The sequence below is a fragment of the Ursus arctos genome, unplaced genomic scaffold, assembly GCF_023065955.2.
Source record: "Ursus arctos isolate Adak ecotype North America unplaced genomic scaffold, UrsArc2.0 scaffold_2, whole genome shotgun sequence".
Classification (NCBI taxonomy): domain Eukaryota; kingdom Metazoa; phylum Chordata; class Mammalia; order Carnivora; family Ursidae; genus Ursus; species Ursus arctos.
The window spans coordinates 13,503,649-13,527,132 of record NW_026622874.1 but is presented as its reverse complement, the minus strand read 5'-3'; the positions used below and the strand labels follow the sequence as shown (position 1 = coordinate 13,527,132).

Genomic DNA, 23,484 nt, shown 5'->3' with positions numbered 1-23,484 from the left:
AGCTCTGGTTTCCCTTACATTTGATTTTATCACCTGACTGGGTGACAGTGACAGTCTGTACTACCCTAATCTTGCCCAATGCCTTTTCTCTCTCACCTAAAGCCACCGAAGCAGTGTTTCCTCACAACACTAGGCCTGTGAGAGGCTTTATGAACCAAGCATGGATGGTCCAATAAGTCTGAGAAACATGTAGACACTGACCCTTCCTTAGAGACTCACAATGCAATCTGATCTCAAAGCTTCTGTAAAGTCTTCCGGTAAAGAGACATTAAATTTTAATCATCATTTCCCAAGTGTATCTCATCCAGAAACCCTTGGTATATGCGTGTACAAAACCGACTAAAATCTCATGGAATGAACTTTGGGGAACTCTGGATGAAGACCGTCATTTTGGCCAACATCTCTTGCGTGTATTCTCATTATGAGGCTGCCGCAGCAGGAAAAAACAGCAGCAAAGGGTCTTCGCAGTGGCAAGGCCCGGTGTGTGCTGACCTACTGAGAAGCAGCGTCTGAGAACCGTGTAACCCAAACCTCGGAGAGGTTTCTCAATCTGAAATTTAAAGATTCCAGCAGAAAAACAAGAATCTTGACAACTGAGAAGATATTCGCACCGATGCCACAACTGTTTTAAAAATACAAGTGGTAATTTGCCAAATAATTACCAAATAAGTAGTTTGCCAAATAAGGTCCTTTAGTTTTGGTAATTTCCATTAGAAACTATCCTGAATAAAGAATCACGCAGTAGAACTCACACACACACACGCACACACACACACACCCCCTCACTCAACACAAGCGTACAGCATGATTCCCATCCTGTCTCTTCCAGTAAAAAGCTTCCTTTGAAGGCATTAATGGCTCCACTCATGGAAGATATACAGATATGAAAAAGAAATTACAGGAGGAAAGCAGAAATTAATACAAGTCTTTGCAATTCATCTTCCCCCAATGAATGTATCCTGAACACAGAAGGAAAGGAATCCAACATTTTTTTCCTCCCATTCCCTTCTTGTCTTCTGTTTTTGGACGGATGGCTCAATCTGGGACCACATACACTGATAAGGGGCCTATCATCAAAACTCTGTAATAAAGAGTCTTTGTCTGTGTTCTGGAAACTGAGGACAAGGATGTGTATAGCTACTGTATAGTACTCAACTCTTCCATTTTATTAATATCAGGGAAACTAAAGGTGTAACTTCTCCCCTTGATCCCCAAAATAATAAAGGCCAACTGTTGAGTCAAGAGCTTGATTACTTTCTGTAAGAAATGCCTTCTGTGGACCTAACATTTGGGCAGAGCGTTCTTCCTCCTTTTGCTTCCCAGGATTTTTCATGAACACTTCCTCTTCAATAGCAAAATAAGACGGTGTCTTTTGTCAGTTGTCACACTGCACCCTCCAACTGTTTAAGGCTTGTGCTGTTTTTTAACTTAGTCCAACACTGAGTTTGATTCAGAGATAAAATGTCTCCCACCCTCCTGCCTTTGATCTGTCGAATTTGCTCCCTTTAAAAATCTTGTCCTCCCCCAAATTAATGACAATAATGCCAAATGATATTATTTCCCATTTCAGTAATTCTGGGCCAATTTGTTCAAAAGATTTATAAGCATTCAGCAGTCTCAGATCTTACTGATATGCAGAGATACGACCCAAATATATTATACAAGAATGAGGAGGGGGGGGAGTCCTTCAAATGTTATCATTTATTTCAGGTTCAGAAATACAGCTTCACATTTTCACAATAGGTACATGTGACCTTCAAGAATGATACAGGCTTGAGGAACTTGCTTCAAAAATTCCATTCACAGAGTCCATCCATATATCAGCATTAAGAAATCCTGAAAGTGCCAAGAAGACAGTGGAAAGTATTCTGGCTCAAATTAATTAAAGAATCAACAGAGAGGGTAATATTTTGCTTCTACACACTGCTTCTTCATAAAAAAGCAAAAGGGGAATTTGAGTCAGAAAAGGGAGAAAAAAGAAACATAGACAAGCAAGCAACACAAAGGCTGTACATATGAAATTAAACATAAATCAAGTCATGATGAAATTTCTGGTTGAGAGGAATCATTTTTTTATCAAACTGGCAGCAGACAGTACAAGAGGTCGACAGAGTAATTTTAATCATGTTTTTTGAAAACATTACACAATGAGCAAAAGTTTAAGGAATTCAAAGGGTAAAAATTAAGAAGAAATGAATGCCTTGAGCTGAGCCATGTGTGAAAACCCAGACCAGAGAGGTGAGAATTCTCACCACTATACCAGTATGAACAGGTCTTAAGACAAACAGGAGACCCTTCCTTGAGTTTCCTCTCTCTCGCTCTCACACATATACGCATCCTTACACATATATACAAATAGCAATGCATATATTACACATGCTTCAAAATATTCTGAAAGTTTCACGATACAGAGCACCACGTGATTTTAAGCATACCAACTAGACAGGATGATTTAAGATTATCTAGGAGACACATCTGAACTTTTAAGAAAGGAGTGAGTGATCTCATGAACTAATCATTGTTTCTCTACAATCATCTAGCTTTATTCACATTAAACTCTGAGCTCACAGCTAGCAGTCCTCTTGGTGAAACAGATCTAAAACTCTCAGCTTGAGTCCCACATCTTCTCTCCTTTGACCGGATTGCACATTTCAGAGACCTACGATTTAGGTTTTATTCTCAATGTTAAGGAGATTACTGTCAATTTCAAATACTTATCTTGTTTACCAAATGAGAAATGTTTACCTGAAAGAAGGGTTGGATGACCTACCTCCGAGGTATTAAGTAACTTCTTCCCTGCATTTTTAGCAAATTTACTCAGAAGCGTCTGCTCTTTTTATTATATTGCTATCTCCCTCCACTTTATTTTTTGATATTTACTATGGAGAAAAAAATGACTACGTAGACCAATTTAAGCTTTTTAAGATTCAGCTCAGCAATCCAAGATTAATTTATAATTCCAATCAGAGTACTTCAAAGTGGGTTTCCAGGTCTTACACTATATTTGGCAAAGGCCATTTCTTCTTAGATAGCAGTGCTATGGACTTAGGTACAAAGGTCTGTGGATGTTACTCTACTTTGTTGTCACGGTAATTCGAGTGTTGTGTCTGTCCTGAAAAAATTGTGTAGACCTTATGTATGTTTTCACTGTGATATGAACCACCGTTATGTATTATGGCAGACCCTCCAGAATGAGCTCTTGAACTAACACAGTTTAAGAAATATATTCATACCTACCCACACAAAGCACATATATACATAAATATTTACACCCATACACAGCATATATACAATGATGCACATATAATCACACTCATGCTTGTGGTATTTTAATGAGGGCTTTTAAACCTACCTACCCAAAGGGGCACAAAACACGTGTACTTACAGAAATGAATTTACCATGTATATACTGTATACACAGAGACACATGCACTGAAATATGTTTGTAAACAGAAAACGTCAACTTTATCACATACTGGTATTAGGTCCCATTTCATATTTGAGAATTGTGGCTACAGTCTATACTAAAAAGTCATAAAATTAATCTATGTGACTACGTTTAAATTCTAAGTTTAGAAGGCTTACGGTTATATCACAGGAACTGGTTTCATTATAATGTTTTGGAACAGAATGAGTTTGAATCCGAACAAGTAGGCAATTTGCTAATAAACAGACCCTACTGCTCTTCTGTGTGATACAAGACAGCTAGAAGCAACATTCAGAAGAGTAATCTTGGTAGATGACTTCTGGAAATGCAATAAATCTGTTCTAAATCAATACTATTTCAATAATCTGTCCACAACTGAGTAAACGGTTATTCCAATTAGTCAATAAGCATGCAAGATTTAGCATGTGACACGAAGTGACATACCTATCAAACAAACATATACAGTTAATTTTTCCAAGTCCTAAAAATACCGTATGTTTTATTTTATTTTGCTAGACATCTATTGTGCAGATAACATCAGAGCAATCAGTTAGTAGGAAGCTACACAAAAGCTGAGAGGTGGTATGGGAAACTCTTAGAAAGCTCAGGAAGCTACATTCCCACCTTAAGGCCTGGCGTGAACAACGCACTTCACACACATCTTAGAGCTTCTGACTTCATTCACCTTGACATCTCCTTTTAGCAGGATGCAAACCCTTTGGGAAATGGTACTAATACTAATCATAGTACTGCAGCAAACTGAAAGTATTCTCCAACATGACTTCTGGAATTCCAGGGGCGGCTGGGTTCTGTTAGAAATAACTGAGAAAAAGTAAGAGAACAAAAATGTGCCTACAAACAGAGACAACTGGGACAGTGGAACTGTAGGATTATAATCCGAGAGCAAAAACCAAAGATGACAAACGCATTGTTTATGACTACATAAGATCAGTGGAAAGAAAGTTGGAAAAACATCTCCAATTTTCTTTGACATGGTTTGTGCTGATCTAAGAACACACCAGTGGTTATCCACAATATTTTCCTTTAACAGAAGGAAATTTTTGAAATACAGCAAAATGCAAAACCACATTTAGCACAAAGCCAAACCCTGAAGTATATAATCTGTTAGCTGCCTATTTTAGAGAATTCAAAGGAAGAAGCAAAGGGAATCCTAAGAAGAGGGAATTTTATGAAAAGATCTCTGTAGATAATTTTGTTTTACTATGGACGTTTACGTAATATATTCCCATTTAGCTGCAGCACTATTTTAAAAACACATGATGTGTCTTGCACATCTGTTCCATTCATAAAGAGTTAAGATTTTTTTTTTTCAGATGAGGGGGAAAAGAAGATATGAGAAGATTTAGGGTGGTGATTGAGGGTGGTGTTGTTTATACAATCACTTGTACCTTAAAAGTTGAAATGTTCTTTTTGTAAATCTTGTAGTCTCTGATTGTTGCCTATTATAAGTGGGCTAGCTGTAGCCCTTTAGAATAACTTCAAAACAATGCCATTCAACTTGGCAAGTTCTCTTTTTAATAATGGTTGAAAGTTTTTACTTCATACTTTATGGGTGTCTGCTTTGGATATAAAGTACACAGGAAATTAAAGTTAAGTTAACATACAAATCATGTTTGCTGCTTTCAAAGGGAGACATTTCAGTTGGTGAAACCTGATTTACTTCTGTAGAATATGAAATAGTGTCATGGGACGCCACTATTCAGTGAGGACTTGCTCTGCTGTCTGGGAACAGTTAGCAGACAGAATTCCAGTTGGCTTCTGGCTGTTTCCTACATGCTAATCATCTGGTCCTGTGTCGTCTAAAACTCAGCCTCAGGACTGAACTATTAACCCCCAGGCTAAACCGATTTTGTACATTTTTGCAATGTTAGCATTTGCCAAGTTGCTTTAGTTCTCAATGTCTTAATTCCATTTTTTGGAATGACCTGCGTAGAGATTCTGAAGTTGTACAGCTATAAACGTGTGAGCTCCTGCTATGGCATCTCTTACGAAACGACTTTTATTTTCATTCCGGGGCCCCCTTTAAAAATGGTAAAGGCTCAAGATGTATTAAGAAAGCCTAGAATGGATGGAAAGTTATGTTAAAATGGTTTTAAAGGTAGGATAAATTCTTACACAAGGGAATTACAAATTAGCATGGAAAGAGAGAAAAAGTATTGCTCCAACCCAATAAATAAGTAAACTGCAGTTAGTGTCAAAGTGTAGTTAGCCATGCCTAAGATGGATCAGTTTGAAACATTAAATACTTTCCATGTCAACCTTCACTGTAACCTATAAGGAGGTGAATATACATGTGAATAAAGAAATTACATATTTCCAGACACTTCTAGAGATGTGATATTTTGCTTCTTCCTTGAACTCTGAAACTAACTAGCCAAATCTCCTGACAGACTACCAGAAAATTAAGCTTCGATTCGCTGTTGACTATGCTTCTAGCATGAAGCAAAACACACTGGGATGAGGAGAAGCTCTCGAGAGCAAGCAATGCATTAACTTTTCCTTTGCAAACTACCTTGTGCTTCTGGAAAAGTTTTATTCTTAAGGAATCCTAATTTTTAAAAAATCTCTTCCTAGCAGTCCTATGAAATGAAGAGGAAGAAAAGAGGATCTAAATAGGTAATTATAGAGTAGGAGGAAACATTAATAGAGACAACATAATTTCTGTCAGCCTAAACAGAATGTGGGAAAATAAATACACGTATGGCTCAGGTCTAAGCCCACCATCTCACAGCTCTTAAGAATTATACTTAATGGGCTACCTGGTGGGTAACCTGGGAACTTGTCCAAAGCAATTTCAAATATATGCCAGGGTAGGCAAACGGTCTCCAAAATGTAGGGCTGCTATACACACCTACCCTTGGTCAGTACAACATATAAAGCCTCGAAGGGTCAGCAGTTTTCAAGAGTCAAACTCCAAAGGTTTGATACAGCATGAGCGACGAAGATGAGTGATGAATGCATTAGTAAAACTGGTTACTTGCCTACTGATGTCCACACATGCGACTACTCATGATTTACTGATCAAATATGTTGCTTTTCGCATAATTCATTAGTAATTAATTGCCATGCCAGACACTTCGTTTAGTCTAACAGGGAGGATTCTAGTGGACGGATTATAGTGGGACGAGTTGGTGATGGGGGTGGTCTCCGGCTAGAAAGAGAGAAAGAGAAAGGTAAAGAAACAAGTAGAAGAATATCTAGCAGAAGGTTGTCCCAAAGCCACCGAGAAAGAGCCAGGACACACATGCCCATGCACAGACAGGCCAGCAGCCGCAGTTGCCCTCTGTAATGACTGGAACTCTGTCACCTTTCAGTCATCTAGCATTTTGAGGCAAAAATGAAGTATTTTGTCATATGCAAATCTTTTTCAGAACAGAAACTGTCCCTCCCAATACTAAAAAAAAAAAAAAAAAAAAATCAAATCATTTAAATTTAACCACCTGAAAAGGACTGCGCATTTCTCAGCCAACAGAGAATGACCACGCAGCGCGAACTGTGTTATGTTAGGCCTGTTCCAGGAACTTACAAGGTAAATTAGGCCTCAGAGAATGATGGTCTTTGAATTTTTATTTCGCTCTATACAATATTCTTCCTCTTTTTTTCTTACTGTCAGAATGTTATCACTTTTCATTGCCTTCAGCAGTAACTTTCTCCAATTTGTTCCATATTTTACTTCTAATTTGCGGGGCACTAGAAAACCAGAGAATCCGGGTTTTAGAGTTCTCTACAGCGAGTGTAAGCAGGCTCAGGGGGAGAACTGCCCACTTTCTGGTTGATCATGTTGCTTCTGAGAGCTGAGGTGGCCGAACACACAAACTCCAGATGATGCAATATTACTGCACATGAGAATCTCGGCATCACCAAATAGTGCCCTTTATGCCTGAACCCCTACATTTAGTCTCTGAACGTATTAGGAACTTTGTGTGTGTGCTTGATTTCATATGTAATATCTTGGGGAGTAATTTTTATAACCAATGAAATTCAACAAATTCTACAAATCGGAAACCTTCTTTTTGATAACACTCTCCCATTGCTTGTTTCAGAAAGATCCCTTTTGGAAGTATAGTCATGTCATGGAATTTTTTCTGTATTGGAAACACTAACATGATTAAATCAAATGTCCTTTCTCAGGCATGAAGAAATGAAGGTAGAAAAATTAAAGGAAACTATTATGAAATGTTAAAAAACCCCACAAAGCTATCACATAAAACTAGGCGGGGAAAAAAAAAACAACTAAGTGGTCAAGGAAAAATCAACACAAAACAGATCTTGTTGATTAATGGTACAAATACTGGCCACTTAGGCACAAACTCATAGATGTTGGCCCCTGAACCTGAAAAATGTCGAAGAGGCTTTAGAGGAAAGGTTTCCTTGGGAAGGTGCATTCCAATTTAACCTCTTATGCAAGTCTCATTATTAGGTGGGCACTCAATTTCTTAAAGTCTAACTAGACTTACTTTAGAGGCACAGTAACCAGACTAAACCATCAATATGAGTTGTTTAATTTGAGTAAACAAATAAGTCCTTTTTTTGCAGAAAGGCTCCTGGCCGCTGTGACCACCTGAAATGTTTTGGCTCTTCCCTCCTGGGAAAAATCCTCCCATTACTTCCTTTTTACTTGCGACCGTGCAAAACCACTGCCCTTCCACTAGCACACTGCTCATTTTCATTTAAAATGGCTACATTTATTTAGCTTATGTCCTGAATCTTGAATCTGCATCACCTTCTCCTTTGTTGTGAAGTTTCTAGAAGCCAGAGGTCACACCTGCTCAACTTGTCTCATACGGCCTTTTAGCATGATGTTACAAGCAATTAGGTTCTCAGTGCTGTTTTGGTCATCCGCTAGAAGTGCTCTCCATCCTTTAAGACTCCTGTCCGTGAAGTCTTCCCTTCCCCCTCTCTTGGTATAGCTGCTTTGAAAGCATCTCAACATACTTCTATTACAGTCATCACACTGAATCCCAATTAGGTTTATATGTTTATCTCCACTGATGAGAAATGGGCTGTGTCTTACTCATCTTCCTATGCTAGCAGCGTGTGCTTGTCATTCAGCCACTGAACTGAACACTGACAACTGAATAAATTAAAGTTATTCCTAGATATAAATGCTTGTGATAATCACTGATCTTTACATTACATAAAGGTATTTGTTGGGAAATCATTGCTGTCGCAGGAAAAAAAAAAGCAGTGACATGTAGGATTTTGACTCCTGGAAATGTTACCTATAACATATTTGCTCAATTCTTTAATAGATGTTTGGAATAAATACTAAATAATAGGCCTCTTGTCCTCAGCGAGTTTGATAAACAGTCCCACAACCCATAGAATTGTAGTCTTAGCAATTAAGCAGTTATGGGTGGGGGGAGGAGCTGGCCAGAATTTGAACTTGAAGGAAGGAAATTCCACCAGAGGATTCAATATTGGGTTGGATTTTTTTTTTTAAGTGGATCTTAAACTACAAATTCAGTGAGAGGCAGGATACAACGTGGCATGGTGGGTCGGAAATTGTTTCATGTATACATAATAGCTTGGACTAAGGACTGTCATCGCTGGAGAAAGGGATACAAACAAGTTCTCTTCTGATCCTTTTGTTCTTAGCTTAAATGTCATTCCTCAGTTCTTCCCGACCACCCTATAGTTGCCAACCACCCCGCCCCCAATCCCTCCATGGTATTTGTGTTTGTAATTACATATTTATTTACTAGATTATTGCCTATGTCCCCTGATAGATTCCTTAAGAGTGGAGACCACATATTCTGTATTTATTATGTGTATTCAGCATTTAGCATCATGTGATTAGAAGGCAGTGAATAGGTATTTATTAAGTAATGGACAAATGAATGACTGAAAAGTGCCTAAACAGAGATGCTTGGCCAGGTGACAGTACAGGTCAGATCAAAGGGAGTAGATCCAATGGGGTCAGGAACATTTTTGAGGTGTCTGTCAGAGGCTATTATAGAGGCAGCGAGTTTACATAGAAAGAGTGCTAGATCAGAAGTCAGAAGATGTGGATGCCTTCACCTGCCAATTCGTACAGTCACTAACCATCGGAGGTTCTCAAAAACTCCGGTTCCCCGTCACAGGCATCGGAGACTCCGACTAGATGATCTGTGATACACCTAGTTATGCATGGCATTTACAATTTATTGAGCATCTACTATGTGGACTGCATCAAGCTGTATGATTTTTAAAAACTCAGAATCTATTCAGAGTGGAAGATGAGTGGGATAGACAAGTATGCAAGTGGTTTTTACTATTGTATCCCATTGTAAGTGGAAAAAACAGGGCAAAATTTTGTAATTCGGACTCTAAGAATATATTCTGGAAGCCTGAAAATACAATGTGGTCAAAGCAGGGGCAAATATGATTTTAACTGCAACACAGTAAACTTGGAAGACATAAAAGAATGGTTATATAATGAGCTTGTAAGAAACCAGAAACTAAGTGATGAGGATGGAAGGGAAGAGCTCAACAGTGGGGACAGAGAATGGATGTTTGGTCATAAATGTTCCGATGGCACAGTTGCTTCTTATTAACCTCCTCCCCAGTTTTGGACCATGCTGATGGAACTCGAAAAGGACAAGGGTAATGGGCAAGTGCAGAAAGAAAGCAAGGCAGGAGACTAGGGGAATGCAGCTCTCTGCTCTGTGCTAGGACTTTCGTTTGTCTTGTTCACCACCATCTCCCAAAACTAGCATGATCTTGGGCTCACAGCACTTTTTTTTTTTTTTTTAGAGAGAGAGAAATTTGGACTGTACCAGCAGGGGGAGGGGAGAGGGAGAGGGAGAGAAAGAGAATCTTTTTTTTTTTTTTTTTTTAAGAATTTATTTATTTATTCGACAGAGATAGAGACAGCCAGCGAGAGAGGGAACACAAGCAGGGGGAGTGGGAGAGGAAGAAGCAGGCTCACAGCAGAAGAGCCTGATGTGGGGCTCGATCCCAGATCGCCGGGATCACGCCCTGAGCCGAAGGCAGACGCTTAACCGCTGTGCCACCCAGGCGCCCCAGAGAAAGAGAATCTTAAGCAGACTCCCAGCTGAGCAGGGAGCCTGACACAGGGCTGGATCTCATGACCCTGAGATCCAGAGCTGAATGCTCACATGCAGGTCCCCCTCATGGCATGCTTTTTAAATGAAGAATTGGGAGAGGGGCGCATGGGTGGCTCAGTCTGTTAAGCTTCCAACTCTTGATTTCCTGCTCAGCGGGGAGTCTGCTTCTCTCCCTCTGCCTCTCGCCCTGCTCCAGCGTGTGAGCACTCTGTCCCTCTAAAATGAATAAATAAATCTTAAAAAAAATAAAGAAATTGGGAGAACTTTCCATTAGGAGCTCTTCAAAAGTGTCCCTTAGTGGGGGCACCTGGGTGGCTCAGTCAGTTAAGTGAACAATTCTTGATTTTGGCCCAGGTCATGATCTCAAGGTCATGCTCTCAGGGTCATGAGATCAATCTCCACGTTGGCCCCATGCTGGGCATGGAGCCTGCTTAAGATTCTCCCTCTCCCTCTACTCCTCCCTCCCACTTGCTCTCGCACTCTCTCTCTCTAAAATAAGTAAATAAATAGACACCACACACCTGTGTGGTGAATGAATGACTGGAAGAATGAAAGACAAAATTTCCACCATGTCCTCTCAAAATAATCATGACATCTCTAAAATATGCCCAGTTTCAGGTTAAAGTAACCCATATGTACTCAGTAATTAAAAATCCTGAAAGACCCCCCCCTTCTGGAAAAAATGAGCATCGTTTCATTGCTAAAACAATAAAACTCTACTAGAAAGCAATTCAGGGAGAACATTAAGTTGTTCAGTGTGATTTTCTTAATAAGCAATGCTGTTTGCCAACTTCAACACCAGAAAAACATTGAAGGTTTACTGTTAAAGTTCATTTCATTGGTCTAGTTCCTAACCATTCAAAGAGTTTCCAAAGACATTCATCTCATAAGACAGTTTGTTTTGGGCAAAGCAAAGTTATTTGTTTTGTACCAAATTTTCCTCAGTGTCTTTGTTTAGTGATGGGCTTCATTAAGGAACCCATTACATTGAAATGGGGCATCTTGCCTCACTTAGTGTTTATTGAAACACTGTGTTGTGTGTGGGCGGTTTATGGTTACGATAGAAGAGCCATGTTTCTGCTTCCAAATCAAAGGGAGAGATGTAATATTTGTAGTTGCCTTCGTAGCTGCAGGGGTGAACCTTTTACAGTCTTTTGGACAATGACAATTTTTGCAAGAAAGTCCAACGCTCACACAGGCTGGGTGGCACTGAAGGGGAGAAACCGGCTTTACTGATAAGAGAGAGGAATGCATTGTTTATCTTACTGTCTCTTTCAATTCTCTTCGAAGAACGGAAGAACTAAAATTTCATCTGCTCTGCTTTGGGTTAGCTGGTTCTGAGTATTCATGGTGTGATGCCAATCTTAGAGGTTGAAAACCCTAAGGTATAGATGTATGTATGTATGTATGTGTATATATATATACAGAGAGAGAGAGAATATAGATAGAATATAAAGAGAATATAAAGAGAATTCTATAGGGCCAATGGCCTGTGGGGTACACCGGCAGGTGGGTGTGTGTATGTAAAAACTACCATTCCTCTAGTTTCTTGCTGCCAGGTGGCATAACACTGTTGAAATGGCTTGTTCTTTCTGCCCCTGCCCTTATTGCTTGTCAGGGTGAGAGGCGGGAATTATGAGACTGGTAAATGCGTGAGCCAGACTGGGTCTGTGTGGCTCAGCTGCCTTCCTTTTCCATGTTGACACCAATATTTCGTGACTCCCCATCCAGGATTCTATTGGCCAGTTACATTTGCAGGTTCTGAGGCAACGATTCTCAAATTGGACTGTGCAACAGAATTCCCTAGTGGGCTTGTTAAAACTCAGATTGCTGGGCACCACACAGAGTTTCTAATAGGGTGAGACATTTCTAGCAAGTTCCCAGATGCTGCTGATGCTGCTGGTCCTGGGACCATGGTTTGAAAACCATTGTTCTAAGGCATAATAAGTGATTTTGATCTTGCTTTATTAGCAGTTCAATTCACTTGCCAGATATAGTACAAGCAAAAAGAGAAAGTCCTGGAAAAAAATCTTAAGAGGGAAGAAATGGTTGTAAATAGTTTGATACATTTGGGAGCTGGACTTAAGCATGGGTCAGATGAGTTTCAGGTTTATTTCGTAAAGACCAAGATACTATACTACAGTAGCGTTCTTGTTAATCATCCCTAGAAGAATAACTGCTTGCTCAGGGAAGCTTGTATTTGCTTATGAAAATGGCAGCAAGCATAGAAAGGAAACATCTATCAACATGCATTCCAAATTCTCATCTTTGGAGAGGGTTTGACCGAAGTCCTACCTAATTAGCTAGGTGAACCCCACTTCCCCCCAAAGAAGAAAAGAAAACCCTCAAAAAATACAAAGATGAAACACATCTAGAGGAATGATATCTGCCCACCAGGGCAGTATTTGCATAAAAAAGGATGTGCAATATGCTTCTCTTATACCACAAGTTCTACTTATTAAATATAATTGAGGCTTTAAAATACATCTGTCTCAAAAATTCAATTTACATATAATTACATATTACGTGTAATTACATTTAGGATGATGGGCGAGTTATACATCCCAGGTTTCTAGAAGCCACAAGGATCTGATAGCAACTTGCCCAACTTGTTTATCTTATTGATGAAACAGGTAAAAAAAAATTTTTTTTAACGAAGGGTTTTGTGTACTGAACCACAAGAAGTAAGGCTACAGCTAGCAAATTTCTTAGAAAACAGAGCAAAATAGAACGAAAACAAAAACTGCTTCTGAGTTTTCTAAAATCATAAAGAGCATCTGCCGTGGGCTGCGAGGAACTTGTTTTTAAAGCGGCCCCGGGCGAGAATGGCTCTGGTGGCATCGCTAAGCTGGGCTGGGGGACTGCCCATCGTACGTCCCTCTCGGGAACTATAATGCCTTGTTTCTCCACGATCCTCTTGCATTACTTAACCCTTGTCTCGTTTTGCAACGTTTAAGGCATGTATGTATAGTTTATCATCTGAATGACATTATAAACTCCCTATGAACCCAGATGATTCCTCGTCGTGCTCAGAGCCTTCCCCCACACCTGCAGGGGGCAGTGTCCCAACCAGTGGCTCAGCTCAAGAATGCAGCCATCCAAGGACAAACCAGGAGCCCACCTCCAGGTGGAAGGGAGGGCAACTTGCTCTGACCCAGGACTTTCCCTTGCACATGTCTGCGCTATCAGATAAGGAGACACAGCATTTTAAACACAGTTGTGCTTGTGCTTTGCTTCTTATTTGGAGCATTTATTAACAAGACAGATTTTACATATCTACAAGTTATGAGGCTAAGTTTTAAAAAATGCTACAGCGGTCAGGATATTGTCCACATGGAAGATAATAGTTTGTGAGTTATTATTAAAAATACTATAGGCTGCTCTCCAGCATATTTTTGGCCTTTTCAGCTTTAGTAACAAAATGAGCCAATACTGTCCAAGAATAGTTTACAGTAGATGTTGGAAAGAACATAGGACTTGGAGTCCACTTAAATGGTCTAAAGAATTCTCTAATATGATTCGTGCTACATGTTAGAGCCAGCATTTCTTTCCCCTGTGAAAATGAACCCATGATTTTATAACATATGTCATTGGGAAAGTATGAATGAATTGATAGAATCTAAAGCAAGAACATAAGGGGGAAAATAGTCCACAACTGTTATTTGATGATATAAACATCTAATATCCTGTATAAATTAGTCTCTGAGATAAAAGGTAATATAATCTCTCTTGCCACATTTTCTTTACATAATCTTAAATATCTGACTTGGATTTCGTTCAGAGGGATGGTACAGACATACCCACTTCTGTGGCTGCCGCAAAAAAGGAGCCTGAAGGATGATTTGCCCACATTAACTCTGCTCAGTCTGTGATGTGTAAAAATGAATTTTACAACAGCGTTCAGCCAGGCAAGCTTCTCAGTAGAACAGAACAAGAGAGGAAGTGTTTGTGTTTAAATTGTTTCTTCAAGCACACCAAATATTGGGCTAATTCCAAAATAAATTTTGATTCAGCGCTGCACATCAACTCATTTTGTCTTCTTTCATTCCCTCAATAAGCCCTGTTTACGTGCTATGTGCTGGATTAGGAGTCAGATGTACAGACGTGATCACTGCCCAGGAGTTTCCACTGGAGATGGGGAGAGAGACAAGTAAACCGTGCCGGCGGTGGGATACGTGGTGTAATGGGACTGTGCCTCAGCTTCAGCGGCCCCTGGGACGGAAAGGGTTAGCAGGACTTCCAGAAAACCAGGGAAGTTCAGGAGACTGGCAGTCCAGAAACAGGAGCTAGTATGTGTGAAGGAAAGAAAGCTAGAAAAAGTACTGTCCGTTTGAGAAACCAGGTGTTGTCTTGTTCTTTAACTAACACGTGTCAAAATTATTTGTTTTGCTCTGAGTCCTAATTCATAAAACAGATCACTTACAGGGTTTGGGGTTATATTAAAATATGATTCCTAAAAAGCATTGCTTTTGAGATTTTAAAAAATGTTGCAGCCTCTGTACTGTATCACTGACAACAGATAAGCTGGGTGGAGGGAAGGACGAAAAGATAGGCAAACCAGCAGAAGGGAAGAGGAATACGGTGGTGAGAAAACTGTAGAGAGAGAAAGCATGTGGCTTGAAAAGAGCTTTCCGTGCACAGGGCTACTGAATGAAATTAGGCAGTGTCCCTTCTGATGATTTTTTCCCCCATTTCTCTCCCTTTCTCTCTCTCTCTCTCTTTTCACCCTTCCTCCCTCCCTGCTCTCTCTCCCTCTCTCTTGTGAGAAATCCCCAAAGAGATCTCCAAGAACTTACATGATGTAGAAACCTAGTCCCATTGATGCCGCTGGGGCACAACTATTTCTAACCCTCTTCATCTTCTTCTGTCCTCTTCTCCCTGCCCTTTCCCTCATTCCCACTCCAGGCACCAGGGGAAGGGGTTGGCCAATGCCGCCATTTGGGGGAAGGAGGAGAGGTTGGGAAGGAGGTGCTAAGAACCAGCTACTGGGAGAGGCAAACGTCCACTTCTGAGATGCACGTTCCTTTGTCATCTCAAGTCAGTGAGAAGAAGAAAAAGAAGCAAGGATGGGGAGGAACATTTCAGGCGACACTTCGAATCTCTATATAGAACTGCCACATTCACCTCTGGTTTGGAAAGACAGACGAGACTTTTTGTCCCTCTCTGATAGAGAGCAGGAACCTTGCAGGCATGAGTCTCTGACTTGGGGCCTCACCTCAGACAGAGCAAAGATGGAACTAGAAATATCGATGGAAAAGTTAACTTTCCAATTCCTTTTATTTTAGTAACAACAACAACAACAAAAAAAAAAAAAACGGAGCACGAGGAATTTGAAGACTTAGAGAAGATAATGTTGCAGTGATGTTTCCTCTCACCTGACCGTGATACCTGGTCAATTCAAAGGCCCGTTTTAAATGTACCACGTGATATTTTTCTGGCCACTTACTTCTACCCGTCCAAGTGGCAAAAATGGAGACAAAGAGTTACCGTTTACTAATTACAATCCCAGTGATTAAATAAAAAAAGAAAAAAATCCAGCAGGAGGAGCTCTAACCTGCCTTAGAGCTCAAAATTTAAAAACAAAACCGTTGAAAGCAAACAGAGGCAAACAGAGAGGCGTTTGTGCCTTGCAAGCTGCCATGTCAGTGAACAAACATGTGACTAAGTCCCATTAAATGCTCCTCGCGCAGTCGGGGGATGATCCTGGCGGGGGCTAAAGGCCACCATTTCCCCCCTTGCAGGAGTCTCCTTGTCCGGATGCAGCTAACCTCGGACTGGATCTGTGGTGTCAGCTCTTATAAAAAGGAGCAAAAGGCTGATTTCTAGGCAAGTCTGGAAGTCAGTCTTCTCCTCTCAAAGTGCCCTACTGTTTCTACATGCGTCGCAAACACTGCATTTAAAAATGGAATTTTTATCAGTGGTGGACGGTACTACAAACACTCCCAAATGTTGCATCTCCTTCACTCAGTGCCTTCATGGGCCCTTTCTTAAAATGAGGGAAATGCTGCGTTTGTAAAAACTGGTGCTAAAAGGGCAAGGAATCATATGTCCCCTGGGCCATGTAAAGAGTCTGCAGAAAGAATTACAGCTTTCTAACACACACACACACACACACACACACACACACACACACACACACAACTGGAACACAAAGAATTTACTCAGGAAAACAGTGAGAAGTATATGAATTTAACAGTTATAGGGTCTGGGGGGTAAGCCTTTCCATTTTGGACAGGGTTGTGGGAGCGGGACGGACGAGTGGGCATACGGGATGGTCAGAATTACTTAACCTGAAGGAAACTTTCAACCAATCCCTTTTAATCTATTGCCAATAAGAAGTCAAACTTTTTGTTTTACACCTTAATGGTATGCCCACATTTTAAATTTTTATACAAGCTTCTACAGAAATTTTAACTAGACCAATTCAGACCAAAAGTCACTAAATAAAGCTAGTCTAGACGGAAAAATCTATGAAAACCATATGTCTTTTAGGCATCTGTCTTACGAAAACTGCCATCATCCTGGAGAAAGAGTTCACAAAATATGCTTTTAGGAAAACTCTGCTGTAATGACCGTGGGGGCTGTGCTTGAGAAGTCGGCTTGCCCCGGAGAAAGTCAAGCCAAAATGTTTACCAGTGAAAGGCTCATATTTCTACATATGTCTGTCTGTAAACATCACTGAAAGGACAGGCAAAGGCAGACATCATTTATATTTCCATTATCTTAGAAGGGATCAAAAAAGTTGTGTTCCCCCACACTCTTACAGAATGTTAGACCAAGGGATCTCAAAGCCACCCTGCTCTCACTCACACAAGACTGTTTTGGATAACGTTGTACGTGGAGGAGGCCAAAGAACCAGAACATTTTCTTCTGATTATTACCTCATCCTTCTGGCCTGCCAAACACCGCTTGAAGGCAGGTGTCCGCCATAAGTAACTAAGGAAGACCTTCCTGTATAATTGGATGGAGGGCCCACCTGAGAGACAAGGGGACTCAGGACTGGGGCCCAAAGCAAGAGCGCAAGGAGAATGCAGCAGAGAGCAATGTTCTCAAACCTTGCTTTTCCGATTTAATATTGCTGGAGACAGTGCTACCTTCAGTATCCTGGCTACAAATTTTTACATCTCAAAATGCACATTTAATAAGTAGCATGGAACCCATAGGGAAAGAATAGAAAAGCAAACTTTAATGGTCAAAATCATAACATTTTAACTGAAAGCTGAACAGTCTATGGAGATTATGAAAGTATTTATAAATTGCAAAGACTCCTTGTGACCCTCGAGAGTATTTTCTTCTTGCTCAACAGGGAAGGGGACTTTGGAACAGCACAGTAACAATGGCTATTGGCATGAGCGCCCCATCACCTAGAGGGTTGTGAGTGACAACATATGTTGAATAGCTACATATGGAGAAGAGGTCCTGGGGTGGAGGAGACAAGCATAGTATAAAAGAAGGAAATTTATAAGGTGTAGTCAATCACACACCAACGTTTTAAGTACAGGGAAAAACACTATTTCAACATGTTTATTCGAAGATACTGTGCTTTAAAATGAGTTTTCAATATACTTATTTAATTTTCAAGTATTAAGATGGTAATGGGGCAATTTAGAGTGTTTGAAATATTAAATCAAGCAACATATCAACATCCCTCACTACAGATTCCTAAACTGAACTAGAGGGCATTTAAGTAAGTTAATCAAAGTCTGATGACGAGTCACAGGGATTTCTGGGGTCCATTAATTTCAGTCCTGAATGCTCTGATTACTAGTATTGTCGAGCTAAAACGACAAGCTTGCTTTCTTTCAAATAATATGTGTAGCACGGATTTTATTTTGACTTTAGACCCAGATATGTGGAGGGAGATTACTGCAGTGGTTTCTCTAGTTAACACATTTACTAATGTTTCCTCAATTTTCCACCCCAAGAGGCAGTAATTAAGGTAGAATTTGCCTCACATGAAGTTTTATTACTTTAGTTATTAAAATATTTTCCAATACTACCAAGAAGCAAAAAGAGATCCTAGTTGTTTTAAAAATAAGTAGACGTTTTCCTCAGGTTTTATGGCTTTTCCTCCGTGAATGGTGGTCTAAAGGTGGAGCAGTGTATAGACTTTCTAGCAAAGTCCCTTGAGTGTGATGCTATGGGTACATTTATTTGAGGGAAAAATTTCATTCACTCTTAAAATTGGCTTTGAGAACAATCCTAATATAAACTTAAAAAAATACACAGGGTACAGGATATATTGTATATAAATATCCGCTCCCCAGCGAAATCATCTCATTTTAGACTTTCTGGGCTGCAAAACACCTTTGAAAGTCTTTCTCATCTACCGTCATAAGAGGTCTCATTCTAGATCCGTGTGATATATACTGACCCAGATAAATGTAGATATTGCTGCCTCATGGAAATCTGAAACTAAAAACAGGTAATATTTACATGGTAGAGGCAACTGGTATATTTGATTGTAAAATAACATCATTTCCCAGATCATATTCAAAACCGCCCGAGGCCTTCACCTCACACCTCTCACTTGCTCTTGGTTCTCGAAACGGCCACAGAAGCTGGGGACGCTCGTGTGGAGGTGCGTCTAGTTTGTGCTCATCCAGGCCTTTGCGTCATTCTCCCTGTCCGTGGGTTCTTCAGCCCTTCCACAAGCAAAGCAGGGATGGAATGGAGCTTATTTGTAAATTTTATATTAACTTGCACATTTACTGGGTTCCCAGTATTTACACTGTATCCTATTTTTCAGCGTTTAAACTAATCCCAGCGGGGGAAAATGTCGACCCTATGAAGATTTGGAACTTCCCTTGTGTCTGGGCAACTGAAGTCAAGAAGGCCCAGCCTGGCCACTGAGGATGAGTGAAGGAGAATTTTGTTATCTGCCACTTTGATTTACCATTTTTTCTGATCCTCGGATGGAACATGTTCTTTCTACAGTTCATGTGAGCTGATAATTTTGGCTGGGACACAGGAACGGACATTTCCTAGTGTTTACGGGAATCGTTAAAAAAATAATTCCAGAAATTAGAGCACTTGCTAGTTGTGGTTTTTGACTATCATGTGGCTCTGATGCCTGAAAAGCAGCCAAAAGGAAAAGAAAGCACCACACGGTGATGAGGCTGCCCGAGTACCCTGTGCTTCCGACCTTGCCCTAGGTGGGAATTCTTCTAGTTTCGATCAGAGTTGCCAAGTGATCTAAACTTTCATCTAAATACAGGTAATGTGGCATCAAGACACCTGCAGAGTCTCTCAAACCCAATGCCCTTCCAACGCCATCCCCCTTCCCCTGCACTTAAAAATACGGGCCAGACCAAAAGTGTAATATTCTTTTGGCAATAGCATTAAATAAGCCAGATGGATTTCATTTGGCAACTAAAGGGTGTAAATATGTGTTTAGATTCAGAGGTTCCCCCAGACAATGGCTACAATATGTTGGCTCAAGCAAGCTAAAGGATTTTAATGCTGAGCATTTAAAAATTCTATGTTCAAGCAGCAATAAAGTTATGACAAGCAGACAAAAGCCATCCAACCCTCAGCTAAATCCTCCTCTCCTTTCTCATATTGCTGGAGGTAAGCATTTAGGGCACGTTCTGAGTGAAAGATGCAGCATTTACAATTTCATGTTTAATTTCCTGGCTGTTTATCGGCCGCAGCAACGCCAGTCAGCTAAACTTCGCTTCTAATCTTTCACAGTAGCTGATCAGTCAGAGGGAAGGAAGAAGCACCCAGCAGCTCCTTGTCGGAGCGCGGTGCTTGGGTAAAATTTAGAGGTGAAGGAGCCACGAATCATGTTGTGCTGTGAATCTCTGAAGTCACTGAAAAACTGCCATCTAACCATAGCTGTCCGCCTGGGAAGGTTTTCCCTGTAAAATCATTCTCTTCTTACAGCGAAAGAGACAAAGGAGGGCAAGGGGGAAAGAGAAGGACTGGCTCGTGTGTGTCTGTCTGCGTACACTGGGCGAGATTCGATTCTTTTTGCTTTTCCTTTCTTTTCCTTTTTGAGCTGACATCAACTTGTATATAGGAACATTCAGCAGATTCCAACTGGTGACAGTTTGCTGCTGACTGGCCACAGGAAGAATAATAATCATTTACTGTGCATTTTTCACTGGTCAGTGGCTCCCGTGCCAGACTCCCGTCTTGGCTGTCTTCCTCCATCAATCAGGTGAGACCCAGGGCAGGGCTGGGGATCCTGAAACTCAGAAAGGCTTTCCCTGCAATGGCTGAAGCGTAGCAGTTTCGAACCCCAGAGAGAACAATGACAGAGCTATTCGCTATTATTTGTCATGGGATGTGGAAGCAGTTGTATTTGCTTCACTCACCGCCAGCTACCACTGGGCTAACAGCGGCATCCTGTTACATTTACGGCTGCCCGCCGCCTGGCTGCATTTCTGTTGCTTGTACTTTGCCTCGTGTAGATCCTTTCTTATTTTCCTTTCTCTTCTATCCTCCTACAGCCTCGGATATTTGGAATAGGAAGATCAGGGATACACTGAAAACAGAAAGGCGATCTGAAGTCTACCTTGACGCATCTGCGAAAGTCCCCGATTCTGACCTTCAGAACACTTGCAGTTCTGTTCCTGGGCCTCCCCTAAACAGACTGCCAGTCATCCCGTACTGTGGCAGGATGAAGATGTTTGTGTAAAGTAGACTCTAGTTCACTAGACCCAAGAAGGAAACCACCAGGCTAATTTTACCTTCACTTAAACCAGATTGAAACCAAGACTGAAGAATGAAAAACCTTGTCATTAACCATCGATTCACCTCAGTGAAATATTATGTTACAACCAGAATCATTGTGGAATTTGAATGATTTTGATGGCATATTTAACTGAGGGGCTTAAATTAAATTGAATATTTTCTTTAGTGCACAGTTTATGGCCAAATTTCTATTTTCATTAAAATATATGAAGCGTCATATTTTCAACTCATGTTGAACCTGCAACAAATTATTAATTACATTTGGGATTTCAGTAACAAATGTTATAACACAGCAGCCTCACAAAATGCCTTAAATGCTAAGAATCAGAAAGAACACCTTGAAGTTGTTTCCATTCTTGGCCTTCAGACTTAAAAAAAAAAAAATCTTTGCTTGACTTTTAAATCCAGTTGCTAAAAATAAAAACTGTTTCCCTGAAAAATCAGAATACCTAATCATAATTTATTTGTTTTTTAAAGGGGAAGAACGGTGAGGAAAATTAAAAACTCATGGCTGAAATCAGAAATCACAAGACGAAGTCATCATGTGTCCAAATGACACTCAGTTGCTAAAGGAAGTCACACGTTCAGAGGGCTCTTGAGGAGGGAGTAAGTCAGATGTTTCCAGGACATGATTTCGGGAGACTCAGACACACAGGCTAGTCACAAAAGCTGCTTAATTGTCCGTGTGCCCTGAACCCACGACTTCAAGACTCAGCGGCTTCACCCTTCGTGGCACCAAACCTTCATGTGAGGGATGCAAAGACACACTTATAAGAATCATGGGTTTGTCCTTACTCAAAATTTGGGGGACTGGCTGAAAATACAAAAGAAGGAGACCTTATCCCTCGACGATAGGGATTCTGTGTTAACTGTCAATTCGATCAACATATAAAATATATAAAAGAGATATAGCACAGCAGTGTATTAAGGTCAAACATCTAAAACAAGATTCCATCGTAAAGAGAACCAAATGGATTTTACCTCCTTAAAGAGAAGACCACGAGTGCACCAATTATCTCTTTCTGTAAAGGGATTTCTGTATCTTTTGCCATGGTTGGCTTAGCGGGAAATGACTGAGAATGTGGGGCTCTGATGAGACTCTCAAAGGGTGCTATGTAAAGTCGGAGAACATGAGTATGTCATGGAATGGGCGTAAGAGGGAAACCCCGTGACAATCTCGATGATGCTCCAGGGCTGTCCATGCAGTGAGGGATGTCAGCTTTGCTACGGGCTCAACAGAGAGGCTTTCAATGGAGCATTTCTTGGTTTCCATCTTGTGTTTCTGTCATGTGGATGGCTGGAGTAAAAGCCAAATCCTTGCCTATGATTCAGTTTTGCCATTTTTAAAAGACACCATCAGACTTGGTGACAAGGCTGGTTAAAAAAAGTACTTCAGTTTTTCAATATTTTTTTTTTAAATAGAGGATTGAGTGATGAGGTAAATGAAGTTTGCTTTTCCTTGGATAGAGACCCTTCCTCCCGCCCTTATCCCCTTTTGACCGTTGCAAAATAGCTTAGTCCAAGGAAAGGGGAGAAGACAAATGAGTCAAATAATGCCAGAATCAGCTGTTGCCAGGAAAAACACACTCCGATTCAGTTAATTTGTTCTGTTAATGTCAAAGGCTGTGATTCCCAATTAACTAATTTTAAGAAGCCGTAACTGAAAATAGCTACGTCAGCCCTAAAGTTAAACTTTGATGAAGATTAGGATCTTTAAGTAAGAAGAACAGGGCCCCCAAAGAGGTGGTACTAAGATCATCTTGCTAAACAGGAACACAACTGGCTGGGATTTTCAAACTGGGTTTTAGCCCCTTCAGAGAAGTTGAGTGGGGTGGAAGGGGAGGGGGCAAGCCAAAGATTCTGGCAATAGAAAATGTTCCACAAATCAGGTTTGCGTACACTCAGCTTACTAATGACAGAAGCATCCCTACCGGTGAGTCTCTCTGGGACAGAGATGCTCCCCTAGCTCAGGTGGGACTAATTAGAGCGTGCATGCAGTTTGCAGAATTTCCAGCTCCCTCTCTGCAAGGCTCCATGCGCAGAAACCAGAACAGCTTGAGCAGCTGAGAAAAGCTGGGCCAAAAATGACTCCACCCGCCCCTCTCCTTCTCTTCCTTTACGTTGGAATGGGAAGATAGAATAATAATAATTAAAAAAAAAAAAAAACCAGAATGCTCATGGTTTCTGTCCAGTTGCAAGTGCTTTCATTACATTTGAATAGGGTTAAAATAAGGGTGTATATGCTCTTAAACGTCAAAATCATAACTTGCTAATGAAGTCGCAAAT

General features: G+C 40.6%; 1 protein-coding gene across 6 annotated transcripts in view; it reads right to left on the bottom strand.

Moving 5' to 3' along the window:
- DNM3 (dynamin 3) overlaps nucleotides 1-23,484 on the bottom strand; it is a 524,278-nt gene that overhangs the window by 2,971 nt on the left and 497,823 nt on the right. For 2 of the 6 annotated variants that reach the window (XM_026509365.4, XM_026509367.4), the window contains one exon: nucleotides 1,683-6,599. The exons of 2 other annotated variants lie outside the window; for them this stretch is intronic. In XM_026509365.4, coding sequence (XP_026365150.1) covers nucleotides 6,530-6,599 — 70 coding nt within the window. In that variant the 3' untranslated portion in view covers nucleotides 1,683-6,529. Of the gene's footprint in view, nucleotides 1-1,682; nucleotides 6,600-17,663; nucleotides 21,940-23,484 lie in introns of those variants that run through there. 2 more of the 6 variants (XM_048225441.2, XM_048225442.2) reach the window with 1 other exon arrangement.